Below are 22632 nucleotides of genomic sequence, written 5' to 3'. Positions count from 1 at the left end.
TTTGTATGGGTATGATAATCATTTTTATCAAACAACAAAACCGACTTCCATGGATCAAAACAGGGTTTTGTGGTTTTTCTAATAGTTTCTTTCTATGACTGTAACTGAACGAAATTGAAATGGGACCACACTGCAGCCACCAGCTTTCCAATGCAAAAAGAATTATCAAAATTGGTTCACTCAGTCCAAAGTTATGCGGTAACAAATATAAAAAAAAAAAAAAAAAAAATACAGACGAAATGAATACCTCCTCCTTTTTGGAAGTCGGTAATAAAAAAGATTATTCTACTACTACAATTACAAAAGACAAATTTTGCACTATTGTAGGGGAGAGTGGGGCAGTTTTGAACACTTTTTGCTTTCGCAACTGCTAGAAAGATATTTATTCGATTTATTGATCTGTTAAGTTTACTTATATGAAGCAGTGATATTGAACTTCGATTTTAAATTATATCTGGTTATTTTAGCATATTATTTATATTTAATTTTAATTTTTAACCAATATTAGATCTTATGTTCAAAAGTGCCCCATGTATGGGGCAGTTTTGAACATGAAAGGGGCAGTTTTGAACATCAGTATTAATTTCGTTGTAATGAATAAATAATACTTAACTTTTCATTAGTTTTTTAATAAGAACATACAAAAACTCCAAATTGATTATTATATCATATTCAATTAACCAAAAAATAATAAAAACTCAGAAAAAATAACATTAAAATTTAAACTATAGTTATCAGTTTAGGTAGTGTAGGTAGCTTGACTTTAATTTCTATAACGCTTAAGCGGTATATAATCGAGTTCTCATCGAGAACAGTCTAGCAGAACTTGAAGAATTCAGGCATTTTTTTAAATCTTCAATTATGTTGTTCATATTCCCATTTTTTCGTTAATTTTGCCCACAAATGCTTGTTTCATTATTTTTTTATAAGAACATTACGATTTATTAAATAAAACACATTCAAGTGTCCTTAAAATGTCTGATACAAACTGTTCGGGCGGTTTTGAACATGTTCAAAAGTGCCCCACCATACTTGTTCAAAACTGCCCCCACTGTGTCAACGACATAAAATGTTGAATAAATATTTAACATTAATATATTCATTCAAAAATTCACCGTCAATTAGTTTAAAATTCATTAACCATTAACAAAAACTGTATTGCGTTTTGAAATCACGTACCAATTTTTTTTTAAACTCTTACAACTAAAAAACTGAAATAAGGCAAAACCACTATAAATATCACCTTCCACCTATAAATCTGAAAGTCAGCCGAGATAACGATGGAAATTCGTTGACATTTATGGATATCGTGTTGACGGGTTCAAATATCGAAATACTTCTAAAAAAGATTGATATACTAAAATTTTATATGCAGTGTTCAAATGTGCCCCGTGTTCAAAACTGCCCCACTCTCCCCTATTTTATTTTTGCAATATGGTTAGGGTATTGCAAAAGTGTTAAAATGGAAACAAATCAAAGTCTGTATATTTGGTTATTTTAGTTTAAGAAAATGTTACACTTTTACAACGATACAAGACTATTTGCATCGAATCGTGAATACCCTTATTACCTATAAAAGACAAACAGTCGTATTTATTAGATTTTTGTCTACTTATACACTACATAACTTTTTTCAAATTGTTTTAAATATGCTTTATTTAATAAAAATAATAATCACATTATTCGCGGTTAAGACAATCTACTCTTTTGTATAAGTTTGACAGCTATACGACAACAATAAACAAGGTTTTTGATCACATTTTCCAAATCTAAACAGTTGTATAAAGTTATACAAAGTTTATAAATAAGGGGGAAAGTTTTTAGCTTTAAATCTCGTTATTGTTATTGTGTGCAACCATTGATTTAAAATTTTTTTTTTAAATTAAGTCAATTTTTTTGGGAAAATGCACCTCCCGCACGTTGGGGAATAATCCCCCCGTCATGCACGATTTTTTTCTTGTATAGACCCAACCTACACCCTCTAGCTTTTTTGGTACTATTTCTCCTGAATCACCCCGTGCATCTCTCAATGGTTGCCAACCCACAAAACCGCGTTTTATAGCTTTTTGATTCATAGCTCTGGTTTTTCATAACATCGATTTTTCATAACTTTGGCGCACATAACTCTCGTAAAAAAGAAGACGAGATAAAATTATAATTTATTAATATAATTTAAGATAAAGAACTATGATTTGTCTTAAATGAAAACAACTGTGAATAAGAACTCCATCGAATGCTTTTTCAACTTGCTGCAGTTGTAGGAAAATGTTTAGAAAAAAAATTTCCTGAAAAAAAACCACTAATTATTTTAAGGTTTTCATTTCTATAAGTTCATCTTAGAAGAAAAATTAAAGTATGTGCCCTTCTTTGGTGTATAAAATTTTAATTAAACAACATGTTACAAAAAGAGATTTTTTTAATTAAAAAAAAAAGTGCTTTATCACCATTAACTCAAGTTGAGTTATTCGCACAAAACACTGAACTGCTCAAAATCATGAATCTATTTTTGCAAGTGCAAATTGTCTATGGGTATTTTTAGATCAGTTAGATCAAAGCCATTGCAGCTGCATCTTTCATAATATTCTGTTGTAAGTATTTTTTTTTTCTGTAAAACGATTATGTAAATAAGTTGGTGGAAAACTTATAAATTAATTATTTTAAGCTAAAATAAATCATTTTTGTCCAACTACAGGCTAAGAGGAAATACATAAAAATGGCACTTCCTGAGAAACTACTCGAAAATTACAAGAAATTCCAGGTGAATCTTTTAATTTGAAATTAATTTTGTATATTTGTTAAAATATATTCTTTCAGGCTCCTAGTGATGTCCCAGTTTTCCTTAAGGGAGGACCAGCTGATAAATTTCTATTTGGTTTGACAGTGGCTCTCTGTGGATTGGGTCTTCTCAACATCGTTAAAATGACATACGATTTGGGATTCAAGAAGAAGTCAGCTTAAAATGTACATATTTTCAATAAGATTCCTCTTAAATAAGAACAGTGCTTAAGAACTAATCTTATTTATTTTTATTTTAATCCGAAGAACTGAATATTTTTCATTTGTACAGATAATCAACATTATTCAATCATTGCGAATCTTATGAAAATTATTTTCTTTCTAGGTGTTATTTTGTAATGAAGTTCCAGACTCGGTTGCTAGTTAGTAAATGAGGAGTGACTTTTAAAAGGAGGATAAAATCACTTTACACTTCTTTCATACTAAGTATGCAGCTCTGTTCTCAGCTAAAACTAAAACAGCAAAACAACCCAGAAATTAGGTACTGAAAAAAGGTGAAAACTGAAAATCGTATGAAAAATCACAATTTTTGGGTTTTAGTTTTTTCGATTTTCAAAAATGCCAAAAAGTGCTTTTATCTTCTTTTCAAAAGTCACTCCTCAAATACAAGATTTAAAAATGTTGTAGACTTTTAAATACTTGGAAAATACTTCGGTATTAGTAATTGCAGATTTTTATGTGCAGTGTTGTCAGTTAAAGTGCAGTTTTTTTTACTTGTGTTATAAAAAATTATTGGCAACCCTTTACAGTTTACAGCTTTCCCTTGTATAAAATATAACGTTCAGATTATATTATTTTTACTTGTGCCAACGAAAAAAATTTTGGTAGCGGATGGGACTACCAACACGTTATGTCAAGTTATGTATACTTTATCGAACTTGAATTTGATTCAAAAATTCATCAACTTCTGACTCATGTCTTAATCGCCTCAAATAGTGGAAAATAACAAAAAAGAAAAAATTGCAATTAGTAATTTTTTTAAGACTATTTTTAGATAATTGAAAATCAACATGGTTATAATAAAAATTATTAATATCCAATATCCACGCATATTTATTCTACAGCTTAGTTTAATCCATGGTTAACTCTGGTGGAATATAGACAGGATAACGGGTTAACCTTGTTCGAGAATGTATGTTAAGTGTTATAGGATGTATGTAGAGTAAATATTCTAACACTAAAACATTGTCTAGACCGTATTAATAATTTTTTACTAAACGGAGATTGCTAATTCCGAAAACATTAGTTTTTCTCTAGCAGATCTATGGGCTATAACATAAAATGATTAGTATCTTGGGTAGGTTTTTGATTTGGATATAACAAAATATGAAACTCTTGCAGACCCTAAAAAGAAAGTGCGAAATTTACAAAATTAAAAATTTTTTTCTTTCAGCGTCATGTGATTTTGAAAAAAAAAAACAACTATAAAAATTGTTTTCGAAACCAAAAAATAATCTTTCCGCATCATCGGAAAATTGTAAACAAGAATCAACTGATTCTGATGTTTTGAAATTTTCGTGTCTATTTTTAAAATTTAATCTTAAGCGGTCACTGTGGTGTATGTGTAACATTGTTCTGCTCAGTAAAATTCATGATTACACTGGTCGGCAAAAAACCAAAAAAAGTTGGGAGCAAGAACTTTGTAAGGTAATTTTAATTAACTTGAGTGTGCTTAACTCAAAACTGTTTACAGATTATTCCAATACGTCTAGTTTTTGAGCTCTACTCATCACTTCTTTCGCTATAAAGTCTCAAAAACTACTTTTGAATTAAATGCTTTTTGATATTTGGTCTAAAATATATATTTTTCCGTATTATTTTGCTTTTTTTTTTATCCAAATCAGTAGTCGGAAACTGGATTTTACTTCAAATCTGCTTCAAAAAACATAAGTTACGTTAACCACTAAGGTTTTGACATACCTATCATAAATTTATATTTCAAATATCTTTTAGAAAAAAATAATTTTTAAAAAAGAATAAACATATTTAAAACTATAAAATATAGCTTTCTGAAATTGCATTAGTAGTTTTGCAATAAAAAATTTAATGGTGATGTAATTCGACGACAGAAGTCCCAAGAAAACGCGATTTTGACCTGCTACCTGCTAGTGTTCAAATATTTTATAAATGTGAAGTGCCAGTGAAATTTTGATTTGGGATTCGGACTCAGCACATACAAATCCTTTAGAAAAGTATGGTTTGGTTCAGCTCTATTTTCGTTGCCGACCAGTGTTATTAAACAATTTTCTATTGTTCTATTTCTATGATGTTAGTTTTAGTGACCTTTATATTTTAATTAAATTTTATTTATTTTGTGGGCTATAGGTCAAATGAGAAGATGTTATTTTATTTGCTATGCGACGTTTCGAGCATGATTATGTTCCTCATGCATTTTTAGAGGACAAAGTTATATGGGAGATATGCGTTAAAAAGGCGAGATATTAAAAGAATTAAAAAAACTTGTCTAGCTAATTACGCACAAATCATCTGTACCAAGTTTCAAGCAAATGCATCCATCCGTTTAGGCCTTAGCTCGATTTACAGATGGAAGCACAGACCGACGACGGCGACGGACGACATCATGAGAACCACTTTTTTATCTTCTGTTTTCCATCATCGTAATGTTGCTTTTGATTAAAACCTCGAAACCTACACGAAACCAGTACTTGTCCTATAGAGCAAGTGAAAATTCATGTGAAAACATCAGAAAATTCAAACCAAAACATAGAAAAGTCACTCCTCAATAACACAAAAAAAAAAGTTGTATGTACTAGGAACCAGACCTATCTTTCTATATATTTTTGGACCCGCTAAATCGGAATTTCAAGTCCGTTTGGCCCTGTCACCCTCCAGTTTTGAGTAAAATGCAAAAAACTCAAAAAAGGAAGTTTTTTTGCCTTTTTTGGGGTCTTTTTTGCATTTTTATCAAAACATGAGGGTGACCGGGCCAAACGGACTTAAAATTCGGATTCAGCATACCCAAAAACATAAAGAAAGATAGGGCTGGTTCCTGGTACATGACGCTTTTTTTTTTGTGTGCCAGTGTAATTATGATGAAATTAATTCCCAAAGTATCTTATTTGGTACTGTTTGGTACTCAACGAAATTCACAACGGCAGCACTCAACAACAAATATTTGAGTATCTTTGTTATAATTCCACATCCCCTCAAACTGTTACCCTCCCATTTTTTTTTCTAATCAGACATTTCATTTTTGACACATTTGTCAATTTCTGTTCTATGCAAATGCAAAGTAAACTCTATTCTTTTGTGATTATATTTTTGCTCAAGAAAAAAAAAATAAAACTAATCTTTTTATTTATTTTTTATATTAAACAAATTTAGAAATAGTTACAAAATTAAAAAAAAACCATTAAAATGTTCCTTAAAAGTGATTGATCTCGAAAGAAATACAAAAAAAAAAAACAAAAAAGCCATAGCCTTGTAGTAGCTTCTTTTTGTGTGTGTATTTTATTTTAATTTTTTATTTTTATAGAGTTTAGAAATTCCAAAAAAAGCCAATACTAAAAAACAAAATCAAAATAATATAAATAAAAAAAAAAAAAACAATGGAACCCAACGATGAGGTTGTCGAACGCCAAAAACTCGTCCCCAACGACATCGAAACCGAAGAGGAACCAAACAGCCAAGTGACCACAGCCCCGCAGAGTGCCCCCAAGTCGTCCGCCCCAACTCCAGCATCTCCAGTCACAATTCCAAAGGTTAATGTAAGATTGATTCATTGTGTTTTTGTTATCTTCGTTGAATTCTATGAAAATCTGTTTTCTTTTAGATTAAAAGCACTTCCAGTGGCGACACAACACGAAGTCGTAATTCAGCTTCATGTTCAATTGAACGAACGACTTCGGATAAAAATACTTCATCGGCCAAAGTGACGTATGTGAATGAGCGTCGACAAAAGTCGGCTCAAGATGAATCTAGATTTGAATTTAAATCACGTCCAAGAAAATTACTGAAAGGTAATGTTAAATGATTTACAATTTTGTTTGTCTCTCTTCTTGAGCAATATTTATAAGCTTTTTATCAAATCGAAAATAATATGTTTCTGGCCTGGACTGCATTTTTATATATACATTATTCACTTTTCATTTGTTTTTTATCATTTTTAGAATTGTTTTTGTATTTGGTTCTATTGATTTTATTTTAATATTTTTAACTTGCAAATATTAATCACTAACATGGGAAGATTTGAGATAGTAGTAAGAATAAGTTTGGATTGTTTTCATCGGGTCGATGGTTTTACATTTGAGATAAGGTAGATTTCTTGTGAGACATCCATTTTACTAGTTACGCCTATCCTAAGGCCATTTTCACAATGATTAATTAACACAGGAAGTAGCACTTAGGATTTTAGTATTAAGAGCCGTTTGCTGAATCGAAACTTAAGCATTTATGCTCTACATACATCCTTATGTGACAGTTTACGCAGAGGAAAAAGTAGGGAATAAGAGTTTATGTTCAACATAAATTATTTAAGTTTCGATTCAGCAAATGGCCCTAAGAGTCACAGTCATAATAGGTATGTTTTTTCTTACCATCGGTCTTAACTGGACAAAAAAAAAAAACGCAGTCGGGGCTAAGCAATTTACATGTTAAATGCAACAACACTTTAGCCCCTTGGGCTTAGTTGTTTAGCCCGGAGAATTCTCTGGGCTTAACTTTTTCAATAGATTTAAATCTGTGGTACCAAATTAACTTGTTCGTAAATTGTTTATAACATGTTTCCACCTACGCTAAATTCGAGATTTAGCTAAGTAGATTTAGAATAAATCTCGAGATTTATTTTAAATCTACTTCGCTAAATCCCAGATTTGGGTTCAGCTAACCTAAATCTAAGATTTTCACCTACTTTTAGTCCGAGATTTAGAATAAAACTCGAGATTTATGCTAAATCTACTTAGCTTAATCTCGGATTTAGGGTAGGTGGAAACGTAGTATTAGAATTTGTTTAAAAATATCAAAACTGATGTTTGGAATGACAATTATTATTTTAAATATTTTTTTAATAGTAGGTATGTTTAATGAATCTGATCCGCACAGAAAAGAACCGAAAAGTACAGGTTTGTGTGTTTCATGAAGGAAAACCTTGCCCTAAACCGTTCTACAAACTGTCATTTTGTGTTCCATGAAGTTTTCCAGCACAGTTTGGTTCAAGTTTTTCTGCTCCTACTTTTGAGGTAGAGCAAACGAGTGAGAAATGACAAACAGCAACTGATTTGTTTTATTCTTACAAAAATATATTTAAATTAATTCAAAATAATGGAAGTTTGTTAGGAATCTTCTAAATATGAAGAAAGATTGAAAATTTGAACAAATATTCTGATTAATTATAATTTATTTGAATGAAAAGTCATAACAAAGAAATTTATTTTAATTTTGAGTTTCAAAACTGATAGGCAAAAGTCAACCCTATAAAATAGGAAGGTGTACTTTTCTGATTTTTTTTGTTCTGAAAGTTTTCAAGAATTTGTAGTATTCTGATCTGTTCTGTTCTAGGTTTTCTTCATAAAACAGACCTAGTTAGTTAAACTTTTTTTTTCAAAAACACACAAGAAAACCCAAAAGCGAAAAATATGACAACTTTATATTTTTTTGTGTCAGCTGATCTCGGAACATTTTGTATGCAGTGCTGCCAATTTTTCTCGCTAAGCCCCAAGGCGTTTTTTTAACCAGTTAAGCCCGGTGGTAATAAAAAACACCTAATATTGACGAATTTCAAAGCAAATTTAATCTTAAAATATGTTTAGTCAATGTTTAAAGCTGCAAATTTTTCCAAAAACTATTATCGAGAGATTTTTCATCTGGAAGATAAAATCTTTAATTAAATTACGGTTTAATTATCAATTGGTCGAGGTATTCCAATCTTAAGAAGTCACACATGTTTTGATATAAAACAATAAAATGGGCGTTAGTGACATAAGTGTTACATATTCTTATCTCCAACTAGAGGCTATGTCAATGTAAATAAAACGGCAAACGCAACATAAAATTATCCTCACTTTGAAATGTATATAGCTTCTTTAATAAATTTTTTTTGTCGACATTATTTATGTCATTTTCCTTCACACTATTTAGGAGTACTCCAAATGTTTACTCCTTTTTCTGGAGCCATGGAACATAATGAGAGTTATTTTTTTTGTGTGTGTGTGACGAGAAAAACATGGCTCATATCTTGAAGAAAATAGTGATAACAGGCGTAGGGAAAAATTTGTATGAACGAAAAAAAAAAGCTGTACCTAGTTAATATTTTTTTTTACTTCTATAGGGCTATTATTTCATGCAAATGCTTCATGGTATATTTTGATAGATAGATAAATATTTTTATTAGCACATTATTTAGGCTTTAGTTACAATTAACAAGTTTTAAAATTTAAATATGTTTATAAATACTTACTTAATATTTCAGTCTTACAAATTCCACAATGCTTCTCTTAATTCTTTTAATATTTGTTTCACATTTGACATGACTCGGTAATTTATTAAAAATCTTAAAACCTTTGTATATAAGGGAATTTTGAATAATAATAAAATTAGGCAGTCTCATATCATTCATATTTCTAAGTGCATAAGGTTGAACTTGATTTCTAATATTAGGGGTAAAGTATATTTCAGCCGAGTTTTGCACAGATTTCGATTTTACATTCGTTTTCAACTATTCATTTTTTATCTGTAACAATTTAGTGTACGAAAAATAAGTCAAGAAGAACGGAGCAGAAAAATGAAGAAGAAGAAAGAAATAAATTTTATTTTTTAAAAACTTTTTTAATTTACATACATATGAAGCATAATAAGAGTTCGTTGATAAGTTTTATTTCGGATTTATTTTTCATTATGCTTAATAAAAATATCCCATCAGCGCAGAAAAAAATGGTATTTTTTTTATGTGGCGCAGGATTTTTTTTTTATTTATGAAGAACACTGGCTTAAAAATTCCTTTATTCGGTTTTCAATTTCATTTTGGAAAAAGTGAAGAATTAACAAAAATAATGGAAGAAATATATCTAGTGAAATATAATATACCTAATAGAAAATATATTCATAATGGTTGTTTTTGTGTTTGAAAGAAACACTTTTCGCATTTATCACTTTTCAACTAAATTTTAAAATGTTAAACTTCAAATTCATAAGTGTGTGTACCTACAAGTCCGTGTGCAAATCGGTGTAAATCTGACTAAAAATATGGAGTAAATCCGGAGTACTCCGTAGTACTAAAATTACTCCGGAGTAATTTTTTTTTACACTTTTGTGGCGACAAGGAACACAAAACCTTCAAAATTGCAAAAATAAGTCCTAAAAGGGTACTCTCTTTGGAGTGAAGGAAAACGATATTACTTGCTTTAATATTGCCGCTTATAAAAATGAAAGATAGCTGGCTCTTCGGGCTTTTGTGTCATTAGTATGTTTATTGCTGTCTTTACTTCTTTAGGTCGTGTAAAATAATTTCAGTATCACATGTGGTATATTTCTATTGTACTTGCGTTGCCGCCTTCCTTCAGCTTTGTTTTTTCTTATGCTATCAGGCTGACCAGAGTAAGTTAAAAACAACAGAATCTCATGACCAAAACGATCAGTGATCATAGTTATTGTCCCATTGGCCAGAACTTATAATTTAAAATCAAATGATGACTTTAGACTTCAATTATACAGATATACCAGATCTCGAAATACTTTCTTTTATTTTGGCTTTAAATTGTTTAATGAATTACCATCAGAAATAAAGAATAAAAATAATCTTAATAGATTTAAAAATCTCTTATCAAAATTTGTATAAAATAATAATCTATCAAATATTTATTGGTTTTGTAATCTGTTCGCACTTATTTTAAAATTGTAATATAATAGTAAAATATACTAATTAAAATAATACATACATACATACTACACTGAACCATTGCAAACAAATTAAAGGAATGGCATCAAAACAGCGCTAACAAGCGACAATTGCGCTTTTAGAGTAGATGCTCTAGAAGCCGCTACCCATCCCATCAGATTCTAGTCGAAGAAAACTTATAGCAACCAACGTCTTACGTCACAACGTCTTAAATTACAAAGTGAAAGAATATTTCTACCGTTTCACAGTGGGTACCCCCCATACAAAGTGCGGTCAAAAATATAGTGACCATTTTTTTTAATGAAACGCCTGTATTATCATTTTATATGATTTATTATTGCAAAAAAATGCATCAAGTCAGTTTTTTTTAAATTTTTGTTATTTTCAAGAAAAATAAAAAAAAGGTAAAAAAAATTTTTGTTTGAAAATATAAAAAAAAAATGGTTAATGCCAGAATGGACCTGACTGTCAGTGGAGCACTTTACCCTTACCCTCTAGTTCAGTCTTTTATAAAAATAATATTGCCAAAAAGGAATTTTTTTAGTTTTACGTTGTAATTTTTTTTCTCCGTGTATCGTCATTTAAACTCGTATTACTCGAAAAGGGGAAAAAACGGCGCTATTATTTCGAAAGGTAGGACGGTATTCTTCATTTGAGAACATAATTTGTAGAGGGCACTCGAAGGCAAACCAACTAAATCTTTAATTTAATGAAAATAGAGCTAAATAAAAATGATTAAAATTGCGGCCCCATTACAATTAGCCTTAATGTTATTTAACAATATAATTTATGTTTTTAGAAAGTATTAACCTTCTCGTTTAATATCCATAACAATTTAATGCTGTTCACAATTTTTTAACACCCGCTATCACTATCGCAAGTTCACACCTTATAACTGCAGCGATAAAAAACTGTAACTTTTTTTATATACAGACTTTGAATGGCTATTAAGAATTGAAAAAAGGGTAACCGTCAAACTTTTTTTGGTTTTGGTTCGATGGGAGATTGTAGAACGTTGTTTAATCATTGGATTTTAAAAAACTGACATTTGCTTTTTTATTTTTGACCTTTTGTTTTTTTGCGTTTTGTTAAAATTAAATATTATTGTAATACTGACATAATTTATTCTGAAATTTAACAAAAATTCCTTGATTGACTCCAATACAAGAACTGTCTGACTTTGACTTATGTTATGGTTTGATCAGAACCCCTTTGTTTCTCGTCTATTCTTGACATCATAATGATTACTCATTCGATGGATTTGGAGGGAATTTTAAAAAATGGAATTTTTTTTGGCAAAGGATTTTTTCTCAAAAATCTGAAAAATTACATAAGTTTTTAATTTTTTCACCGGAATACATAGGCCTGTTCACTGTGAACTCATATCTGTAAACCAAAACATGTTTTGAGAATAAAAAAAAAATTGGCTTCGGAGAGTAAGAAAAAGAAAGAACAAAAATATGTTTTGTTGCAAATATCTCAGGAACCTGGCCTCTTAGAAACTTTCAGTTTTCAGTTATGAATAGAGCTTTAAAAAAAACCTTTCTTTAGATTACTCATTCCATTGATTTGGAGAAAGTTTAAAAAAATGGAAAGGGGTTCACCTTGATTTTTTCTCAAAAATCTGAAAAAATTAAGTTTGTAATTTTTTCACTGGAATGCTTAAACCTGTTCACTGTGAACTCATATCTGTAAACCAAAACCAAGCACCTATATGAATGAAACCTTTATGGCTTGAAAGGGCATCAATAGTAGATAACAAGGTTAAATTTTTTTTTATAAAAGTAAGGATGCCATCAGATAGTGCTCAGTAAATACTACAAGACCTCATCATTAGTTTATTTTTGACAAAAAGTGGACATGTGCGGATTTTCCCCTGGACCCTTCAAATATGAATTTGTTTTTCAAAAACAGATCGCCGGAACTTGCTTTGGAAATTCGTATTTTTAAACTATAAAGTGTTTTTTTTTCAGTAATTTTTTTTTTTCAGAGACGTCAGATTTTCTTAGGTTTAGTTCCATCGAAAAACACTCTAAGATAAGGGTATTTTTCGATGCTGAAAACCAAGACAATCGGACTTCCCTGAAAAAAGTTTTGGCTTAAACAACACTTTATGGGTCAAAATCATGGAGGTGGGAAATTTCGATGACCGAATTCTTAAAAAATCAACTTTGTTTTATGATAAAAATTTCATGCTCAAATGCTCGCTTAAGCCATAATTTGTAGCTTCATGAACGGGCAGAGCACAAAAATGTATATTTTTCAATTTACCGCAAAACCCCAAAAATTAGTAGTAGAAAAACGTTCCTCGAAATGTATCGAATAGTATCAATGCGCATGATGTATCATTATATACAGGGTGTCCCAAAAGTAATGGATCAAACGAAATATGCAGATAGGCCAACTTTAGGGCTCTCAGAATTTGGTAACTTGTTCATCCCAAATACTTACGGTTTTCAATTTAATGCAGTTTTTGTGAATTATCGAAAAATCTCGACTTTGCAACAGTATTTTGCTTCCTCCGGTCATAATTGATTTTTGTTTTTTACAATTCTTTCACTAAAACTTTGCCTAATAATAAGAAAGTACCTGGGTGACCGAGCTTTGCTCGGTATCTTTAAATGTCATAACTTTCAGTGAAAAAAGTCAAATGTAAACAGCAATTTTTTGGAGTGGGTTTGAGTTTGCAATGACCAGTTTTTTCGCGGGTTACAAAACACCACATTCCCACTTTATAATCCAGTTTATTTACGTTTGAATACACATACGACGATCAGTAATGGATAGAAGGGTTACAGGAATCTGCATTATCGAAAATGCCTACAGCAATGAGATCCCTTTTTGTTCAAATTTTAATTTACGGGTCAGAAAGTTTTGGATAGTGTACATAAAGTTAATCTTTTTTTCAAGTTAAGCCTTGTCGGCTTGTTGTGAGTTATTTTATTTTTATACGTTAACAATAGTTGCATTTAATCAAAAGAAAAACGTAAGACAAAGGTAATGTGTGATACCTAATTAACAAATTACTTAAAAGTTTCAATACATGATCAAAAAAGTCATGATCTAAAAATTTTTGTTTAGTTATTGTAACAAAAAGAAAAAGAACAATGCGTAAAATATGGAACCATCCTTCAAAATTTTATTGAAATCGTTGAATCTGTCTCCGCGAAAAAAAACTAATGTAAGAGAAAATACTTTCAAAATGTTGTATTTGCCTAGAGGAAAAAACCCTCAAAATTTTATCGAAATCTTTAAAGCAATTACCAAAAAACTAATATGTGAGAAAAATAAGCGTAGCTGTGAGCGGATGTTTCTAAAAGTACTTCCAAAACATTTTATTCGGCTAGGGGACCAAAACCTTAAAATTTCATCGAAATCCTTAAAGTTGTTACCAAAAAAAATTCCATGTTAAAAAAGTGGGCGTGGAGGTGGGCGGATTTTTCCAAAAATACTTCCAAACTTTTTACTCACTTAGATAAACAAACTCCGAAAATTTCATCGAAATCCTTAAAGTGGTTACCAAAAAAAAATTCCATGTTAAAAAAGTGGGCGTGGCAGTGGGCGGATTTTTCCAAAAATACTTCCAAACTTTTTACTCACTTAGATAAACAAACCCTGAAAATTTCATCGAAATCGTTAGAGCCGTTCCCGAAAAAACTTATATGTTAAAAAAGTGGGCGTGGCAGTGGGCGGATTTTTCCAAAAAAACTTCCAAAACTTTTGACTCGCTAAGATAAACAAACCCTGAAAATTTCATCGAAATCGTTAGAGCCGTTTCTGAAAAAACTTATATGTTAAAAAAGTGGGCGTGGCAGTGGGCGGATTTTTCCAAAAAAAACTTCCAAAACTTTTGACTCGCTAAGATAAACAAACCCTGAAAATTTCATCGAAATCGTTAGAGCCGTTTCTGAAAAAACTTATATGTTAAAAAAGTGGGCGTGGCAGTGGGCGGATTTTTCCAAAAAAAACTTCCAAAACTTTTGACTCGCTAAGATAAACAAACCCTGAAAATTTCATCGAAATCGTTAGAGCCGTTTCTGAAAAAACTTATATGTATGTTAAAAAAGTGGGCGTGGCAGTGGGCGGATTTTCCAAAAAAAACTTCCAAAACTTTTGACTCGCTAAGATAAACAAACCCTGAAAATTTCATCGAAATCGTTAGAGCCGTTACTGAAAAAACTTATATGTTAAAAAAGTGGGCGTGGCAGTGGGCGGATTTTTCCAAAAAAAACTTGCAAAACTTTTGACTCGCTAAGATAAACAAACCCTGAAAATTTCATCGAAATCGTTAGAGCCGTTTCTGAAAAAACTTATATGTTAAAAAAGTGGGCGTGGCAGTGGGCGGATTTTTCCAAAAATACTTCCAAAATTTTTTACTCGCTTAGATGAACAAACCCTGAAAATTTCATCGAAATCGTTAGAGCCGTTTCCGAGATCCCAATTTTATATATATTTATATATATATATACATATATATAAACAATTTTAGCTCGTTTAAAGTTATAAGATAATTATTTCATCAAAATATTTTTTATTTCATACGCCATTTTGCTGCAAATTATGTAACAGTTCCATGTTTTATAAAAACTCAATTTCTTACTTTTATTTGAGAGGAACATCCCGAAAAAAAATTGTATGGTGTGATACAGGTTTATTATTTTAAAAACTTGCCGTGTTATTGCACTTTTCAAAAATGTATAAAAATTTCCAAAGTTCAAATTAGAACGAAAGATATTACAATTTTAATGCAAAAAAACAAGGGTTTTCAGAGCAAAATAACAAACAAAAATCGAGGCTTTTATTCAAAAAGAAATAAACAAACAACAGTCGAGGAAATGTGTTTATTTTTCTTTGTTATTTTTCTCTGAAAAGGCCTGTTTTGTTGCATTAAAATTGTAATATCTTTTGTTCTAACTTCAAGTTTGGAAACTCTTATACATTTTTGAAAAGTGCAATAACACGGCAAGTTTTTAAAATAATTAACCTGTGTCACACCATACAAATTTTTTGCAGTGTGTTGCTCTGAAAAAAATTGAGTAATTGAGTTTTTATAAAACATGGAACTGTTAATTAATTTGCAGCAAAATGGCGTATGAAATAAAAAAATATTTTGATTAAATAATTATTTATTCTTATTAGCCAATGTTTTAGTGAAAGAATTGTAAAAAACAAAAATCAATTATGACCGGAGGAAGCAAAATACTGTTGCAAAGTCGAGATTTTTCGATAATTCACAAAAACTGCATTAAATTGAAAACCGTAAGGATTTGGGATGAACAAGTTACTAAATTCTGAGAGCCCTAAAGTTGGCCTATCAGCATATTTCGTTTGATCCATTACTTTTGGGACACCCTGTATAAAGATAGTAGGTCTCAAATAAATCAAATATAACTTTATTTCTTGGTTCAGAGACCAATTTCTACAAAAAAAATGCTTTTATGCACATCCGAAAAACGTAGGCAACAATAAGTAATTTTTTCTTTCGTTTTTTTTTGTAACTTTTTTGATAAAAGTGTTTATTACATCCATACTTAGATAGGATACTGATAAAAAGTACCCCAAAAGTGCAAAATTATGAGTGTTAGACTAGACTTGGATCTCTTCAGCTCTTAGCCCTCCATATAATGTAGATGAGATGAAATCACTTACTGTCCTTTAATAGAGGTTTTGTCAACTAAAAAAACAAAATCAGAAGCAAAACATATTTCCATTTGTCACACTATGTAACAATCACAAAATTCTTGGGCGTTATGTTATCATAACCAAATGCCCACTGGTGACTGAAGTAGCGTAATTTAACAGTTCAAAACTCGGTGTTTGAAGATGGAGTTTTAGTTTTTTTTTTCTCCTATTGTTTAAAAACTCCACATTTTTTTTGAAATTTTTATAAAAATAAATCTGCCCAAAGACAACAAAACTAAATTTTCAGTTTTTGGTTGTTTAAAACTATTTTTTTTATATTTTGGGAGCCAACAAAATCTATTATTTGTGTTCTAAAACCGTCTTTGTGAATCCACTAGTTTCAAAAATATTACTTTTCCAAAATCGTTAACTTTTGTTGAAATCGAATATTTTCACCAATATTGTTTTAAGTCCAAGGGCCACCAGTACTCTTTGATTGTTTACAAAAGATAACAAAAATAATTGCTATTTTTAAAGTATCAAAGTAAATTGGTTTTATGGCCTCATATGACAATCTTTTGGAATATCGACAATGATCGAGATCAAGAAAATTTAGAATATTCATTGTTATAAAATCTGCAAATCAGAGCAATTTTCGAGTATTTTTCTGTGACAAAAAAATTCTATAAGAACTCATATTTTTAAACTGGCCAAGTTAATAACATAGTGATAATTAATTTGTACGACCAGCAAAGGTTAACAATTTTACGCCTTGTACTTTCTTCTACATTATTAGACATACTTATGTGTTTGTTTAAAAAATTAAAATCTAACAGTGACCGTGTGGGTATTTTCCATTCTAAGCTTTGTATATAGTATTATTTTAATAAGATAATAGAAATTTAAATACCAATAATTAAATAATTTATACATCTATAGTTCATTATCCTTGATTACACGTATCATATTCTCTCGTTTGTCATGTTTGATGATTTGATTTTTTAATTCCGGTACTTTAATCAAAGACAAAACCTACAAATCCTCAGACAACATGATTCACGATTACAAAAAAAAAAAAAAAATAAAAAAAAATGCGTCAGAACAGACACATTTCAATCGCAATCACACCTCCTCCACTTCACAATCATACCACACACAATAATTGAAACAACCTAACCATTTTGCCACCATCCACCCTTCTTCTTCTCCTAAGCCCCTATTTCGAATTAGATTTTTTTAAATAACTTGTGTGTACGGAGGCGAAACCTCCCTCTTCTTGTGTGCACACCCATTTTGTAGTCTTTTATTAACATACTCACGATTTCATCACCCATCTCACCCAGCAGCACCATCACCATCCAAATCACCACATTTCCATTCAACAGCACCAACATTCAACCTACAGCCTTTAAGTTCGTGACTTTTAAACTCAGAATAATATCGTTACCTAAGGAAATGGAATGTGAGAGTTCCGTTTTCGCCATTTCTTGTTGTTTATTATTATTTTTTTTATATATATATATTCTATTCTCTAAGTGTTTATCGGTCTAATTGGATTTGGGCAGTTCTTCTCTGTTGTTGTGTTATGATGCCTCTTTAGGTTTGGTTTTACAAAAAAATTTTCATTCATTCGTTCTTGACTACAAAATATAGTTTATTTGCTTTTGTGCTCTGTTTTTCAAAAAAAAAAGAAAATGTTGATTTTAATATAGATTGGAATCACAGTTTGGATACACCTCGTCGGCAAAGGAAGATATAAAGTAGAGATAAGTTAGCAAAACCTCATCCTCAAACTTAGCTTACTGTGCTAAAGTACTTCTCATCTTCATTTTTATGCTCTTAGCTTTTTTCATATTCATTTCCATTCAAATCTTTTCTCATTCTCCGCACTTTTGATTTGTTTTTCGTTTTCTTTTTTTTTTTTATTTGATTCGTTTCGTTTCTTTTTTTATTTTTTACCTTTTATTTTCGTTTAATTTGGTAATTCGAATTGATTCACCGTCAACTGCGCCACCGCTGCTGTCGCACACCAAAATCAACGCTACACAAAAAATACACTTTTTACAAAATAATTAAAAAAACTAATAAACCAAATCTAACTTAACTCAACTAACTAAACTAACTTACAAACGAACGCTCCTAAAAAACAAAATACATGCACTTTTTTACAACAACAACAAATATCACAAAAACAACAAAAAAACCCTTTGAACGTTCGACACTTTGAACTCAGAAATTGGTGACAACGACGCTAGCGGTAGTAGTGTTGTAATAGCTCCTCCGGCCCTTAACAATAGCGACAAATTTGATGATCGGCCAATTAAGCATCATTCTTTTGTCTCAGAAGTTCCGGACGTGAAACACATGGAACGTGCATTGCTAGGTCTATTGGATGACTTCCATACGGGGAAGTTGAAAGCGTTTGGTAAGTTTTTCTTTTTACCCATGTTTACCCTATTTTTAATATTTCTATTTTTCATTTCGTACAGGTTCCGGTTGTACAATGGATCAGATGACAAAAATCCGCGAACAACAAGAAAGTCTGGCCAAGTTGCATTTCGAATTGGCAGCTGCCGAAGAAGATTCTCTAGATAGTGGCACCGATTTAAATGCAGCCAAAGCGCAAGAGAATATGCTGCAATTGGTGCAACGATTGGAACAGTTGTCGATATCAATAGAGCAATTACAAACCAGCCATACGGGCCTTTGAGAGAGTCTTGGGGGATCTCGGCGGTCGCGTCGGGACAAATGTAAAACCATAGTCGTGGGTGTTTTTAGTGTAGTTTCATTCGAGTGCGCGCGTTGAAATACATAATATATGATATATTTTTTTTTATATATATATTTTAATAACAAAATTGTTTCATAGAGAGTTGATGCAGATTTTTTTTGATCCATTTCCATTTTGTGTGAAATAAGTTCTTTATTTTTTGTTTTTCATGACAATTTGATGACTCTGAGACTAATTTTTCCGAGTTGGTTGTTTATATATATTTTTTTTTTTAAATAATGTATTTTTATTTGACATTTTTTCTATACATACTATATTCTATAAAATGATAAAAATGATATGAAGATAATCTACTATTTCCACTTCGTTAATTTTTTACAAAAAAAAACATAAAAAAATCCAATCCGAAACAAACGTGTGTTGAAGATAAAAAAAAAAATAAACAAATAAAAACTGTTTGAATAATGAACGTTGTGTGAAATATTTCTAGAACCGTGATTCCTTTCCTACTTATTAAGTTGATACTCATTTTTTGTTTATTTTAAATGAAATATAAATAAACTTTTTAGTTTTATGTAAAAATGAAGAAAAAAAAAATGAGTAACTTAATGAGTATGAAAGAGTTTACAACGGTTTATGTAATATATATAAGCGTTATAGGTATATTTATACATTATATTATTAATATTATTATTTTATATTATTTGTTTCGCCTTTAAAAAAAATTGATATAATCGCATTCTCGTATTTGAGTAATCAAAATTCCTAAATGTATAGTTTTTTTTTTTTTGCTTCTTTTTGTAAAAAAAAAATAAAATATTTAAAAAAAAAACACCAACAAAATAAATATAAAAATTATCTTTATATACCTACTTTATAAATAGGTTATGAAAAAAAAACAAAAAAATCGATTTGATTATTATAATTAAAAGAAACAGACAAACATTTATTAGTAAATTTAAAAAGTGTTTCATTTCAATTAAGAGTTTGTTTTTTTTCAAGTTTAAGGTGGATAAAACTAAATTTAACTCCTCTTTACTCAACCTTTTTGGATTATTAAAAAAAGTTACATTATTTGATTAAATTTGTTCTTTCAACATAAAATCGCTTGAAAATTTTCAGATATTTTTATGTTGTCCTGGAAATGAGGCCTAGTTATAATTTTTGAGAAAACTGTCTTCGGTCACTGCGGCGTATGTGCAATTTAAAAAAAAGTTATTTCAACAAAGAAACTAGTTCAGCCTTGAGGACCATTTTATTGACCATTAACATGATGTAGCAATCAGTCGAGATTTGAAATATGTATTGCTGGTCCTTGCCTTGGGGTTTTTTTTATGGTAAGGGTCACATTGATGGATGTACCATAACTCGTTAGTGAATGCCTTCAAGCCTTTCTGAAGCCTTTTTTGAACCATAATATTAATAGGTAATATCTCTTCCTATAGAAAATCTACTTTACTTAATCCGTTTTCAAAAAGTTTTTCTTAATAACTAAAATTAACTAAGTTTGGCGTATGAATTTTTTATAGATTATTCTGCGCGCAATATGTACCTACTCAATTATTAGTTTGAGTCCATATTATGGTAAGAAGGAAACAAATAAAGCGTCTGAACTAAAATGTTTGGTATCAAGGAAGGAAGATCTATCTTGGTGCTAAACATTTTTTTTTGAAACATCGTTGGCAACATCGTTTCTTAAACTTTTAACTACAGACAAATCGTTCTTACCTCCGTTCTTTGTAAGGTTATAAAATTATGAATTAATAATCAGCTTGGGACGGTGTTTACAGTGGACTTGTTTTCGATCCGGAATGCCAAACAAACAAACAAACAAACTTCTTTTTGATTCTGGGGGTCGAATTACGGCATACGTTCGATAACGAATGGTTGCTATGTGTCCCTCTCGTTTTCTATAACCTCGTTTGATGAGGTTCTTTTCTATATTAAACACCAATTTTTCTAGGACCAGGGGTTTAGTCAGGACATTCCTGTCGTTCCAAAACTACTTGCTTCCTTTATATTATTGAACTGGTTCTGAGTTTCACTTGAAGTCTCTTAACAAAAACTGATATCATTTTTGAATACCATTCTTGACGAGACAAATTTGGTCTGTTGTTTGCTACGCACTAAAGGTTTTCTCACCGGTTGGAGGCGTTTTATGTCGTCGGTGGTTTGGGAGAGCCTTAAATCTTCTGATTTGGTGCAGTTTAAAAATCGCGGATTTTACCCTCTTTTCCTTTCCCTATTTCAAAATACATAGTACAGACAAAATAGACATTGAACCCAGAAATAATTTGCAAAGAGCTGAAAATTGGTACAGAGCATTTAAATGTCGATTAAAGTAAAATGTCCCATGTGTGCATAAGAAATTATTCAAGTTTTAATGTCGAAAATTTAGGTTTTTCATACATTATGTATATAACTTTGAAACGGGAGAAGCTATCAAAAAAATATATGTATGTAAATGACTTGTAGGTTTTGTAATTACCTAAAAAAAATTTGATGATACTTTTTTTTACTACGAGATATCGTTTAGAAGATATCGTGGTTTTAAAACGTGTCAAATGTCGAAAATATCGATTTTTTGCCTATTACTTTTAAACGATGAGTCCTATCGAAAAGTTGTCTTTGAAAAACTGGATGATAATGTGCTCCATTATATTACTACATTTTTTGTTAAAGTTGTGGGCTAAAGTGGGCTATAAAATAAATTTAAAATATTTTTCAAAAATTGCATTTTAGAAGAGATAAGTATAAGAAACTGCTTTTTTAATGCACACATCGGACTTTTGACATTTTACTTTAATCGACTGTACCAATTTTCAACCATATGCGAATTATATCTGGGTTTTGCTCTTTTTTATGTTTATTTTGTCTGGACTAACATTTTAACATTGATACATAAAAATTCAAATCTTTTAGGGCATCTATCGATTAATTTACTATTTCATTTTTAAAATTTTTGTTAAGTTAACTTTGAAAAGTTAAACCGACGAAGTTATGAATACCAGAGTTATGCGCGACAGAGTTACGCGCCTCAAAGTTACGTAAAACCGAAGTTCTGAAAGACCGAAGTTATGAAAAACCGAAGTTACGAAAAACCGAAGTTATGAAAAACCAGGGGACGAATTACAGCACACGATTACGATCATACGTTAACGTTTTGACTATTGCTGTCTCTATTTAATCAGTAGAAACAAATAAGGAAGCATAGCAACCATACGTTAACGAACGTATGCCGTAGTTCGACCCCAGAGTTATGAACACCAAAGCTATGAAACGTGGTTTTTGAGTTGGCAACCATTGAGATGAAGGATATACGGGAGGAACGTACCAAAAAGCTAAAGCGTATAGGTTGAGTCAAGGCAAGAAAAAAAATTGTATGTGACAGGGGTGTCTATTCCCCTCCGTTTACCCGGGAGGGGGAATTTTCTAAAAAAATGACCTAGTTTGGTATTGAAATTATTAGTATAGAAATTACACGTTCACATTACCCCAATGTGTTTGAGATCACCACGTTCCATTTTTCAAAGAGATTATTTGAGTATGATAATTACACAATTATTGTGGAACCTATAAAAATCTTAAAAAATAGAAAGAAGAGAAAAAAACACAAATTTTGTTTTTTTTT

General features: G+C 30.5%; 2 protein-coding genes across 5 annotated transcripts; both read left to right on the top strand.

Moving 5' to 3' along the window:
• The first annotated feature begins 2495 nt into the window (after positions 1 to 2495).
• On the top strand, positions 2496 to 3014 carry LOC129915393 (cytochrome c oxidase subunit 7A1, mitochondrial). Its single transcript, XM_055994909.1, has 3 exons — positions 2496 to 2588; positions 2693 to 2758; positions 2815 to 3014. Exons 2-3 carry the CDS (start codon positions 2714 to 2716, stop codon positions 2956 to 2958), a joined length of 189 nt encoding a protein of 62 aa, XP_055850884.1. The 5' UTR covers positions 2496 to 2588; positions 2693 to 2713; the 3' UTR covers positions 2959 to 3014.
• A 3035-nt stretch (positions 3015 to 6049) lies between these two features.
• LOC129915369 (coiled-coil domain-containing protein 28B) lies at positions 6050 to 19745 on the top strand. Of its 4 annotated transcripts, XM_055994881.1 has the most exons (5): positions 6097 to 6240; positions 6293 to 6524; positions 6590 to 6776; positions 18504 to 18695; positions 18760 to 19738. In XM_055994881.1, the coding sequence occupies exons 2-5, from the start codon at positions 6366 to 6368 to the stop codon at positions 18978 to 18980; spliced, it is 759 nt and encodes a 252-aa protein (XP_055850856.1). In that variant the 5' UTR covers positions 6097 to 6240; positions 6293 to 6365; the 3' UTR covers positions 18981 to 19738. The 4 variants fall into 4 exon arrangements, with proteins under 4 accessions (XP_055850848.1, XP_055850864.1, XP_055850873.1 ...); XM_055994873.1 differs by having other exon boundaries at positions 6050 to 6524; XM_055994889.1 differs by having other exon boundaries at positions 6055 to 6524; positions 18615 to 18695; positions 18760 to 19745.
• Positions 19746 to 22632: the final 2887 nt, after the last annotated feature.

This window comes from Episyrphus balteatus, chromosome 1 (assembly GCF_945859705.1).
Source record: "Episyrphus balteatus chromosome 1, idEpiBalt1.1, whole genome shotgun sequence".
Taxonomy (NCBI): domain Eukaryota; kingdom Metazoa; phylum Arthropoda; class Insecta; order Diptera; family Syrphidae; genus Episyrphus; species Episyrphus balteatus.
Note: the sequence above shows the minus strand (reverse complement) of the source record. Positions and strands in the feature narration are given on the sequence as shown.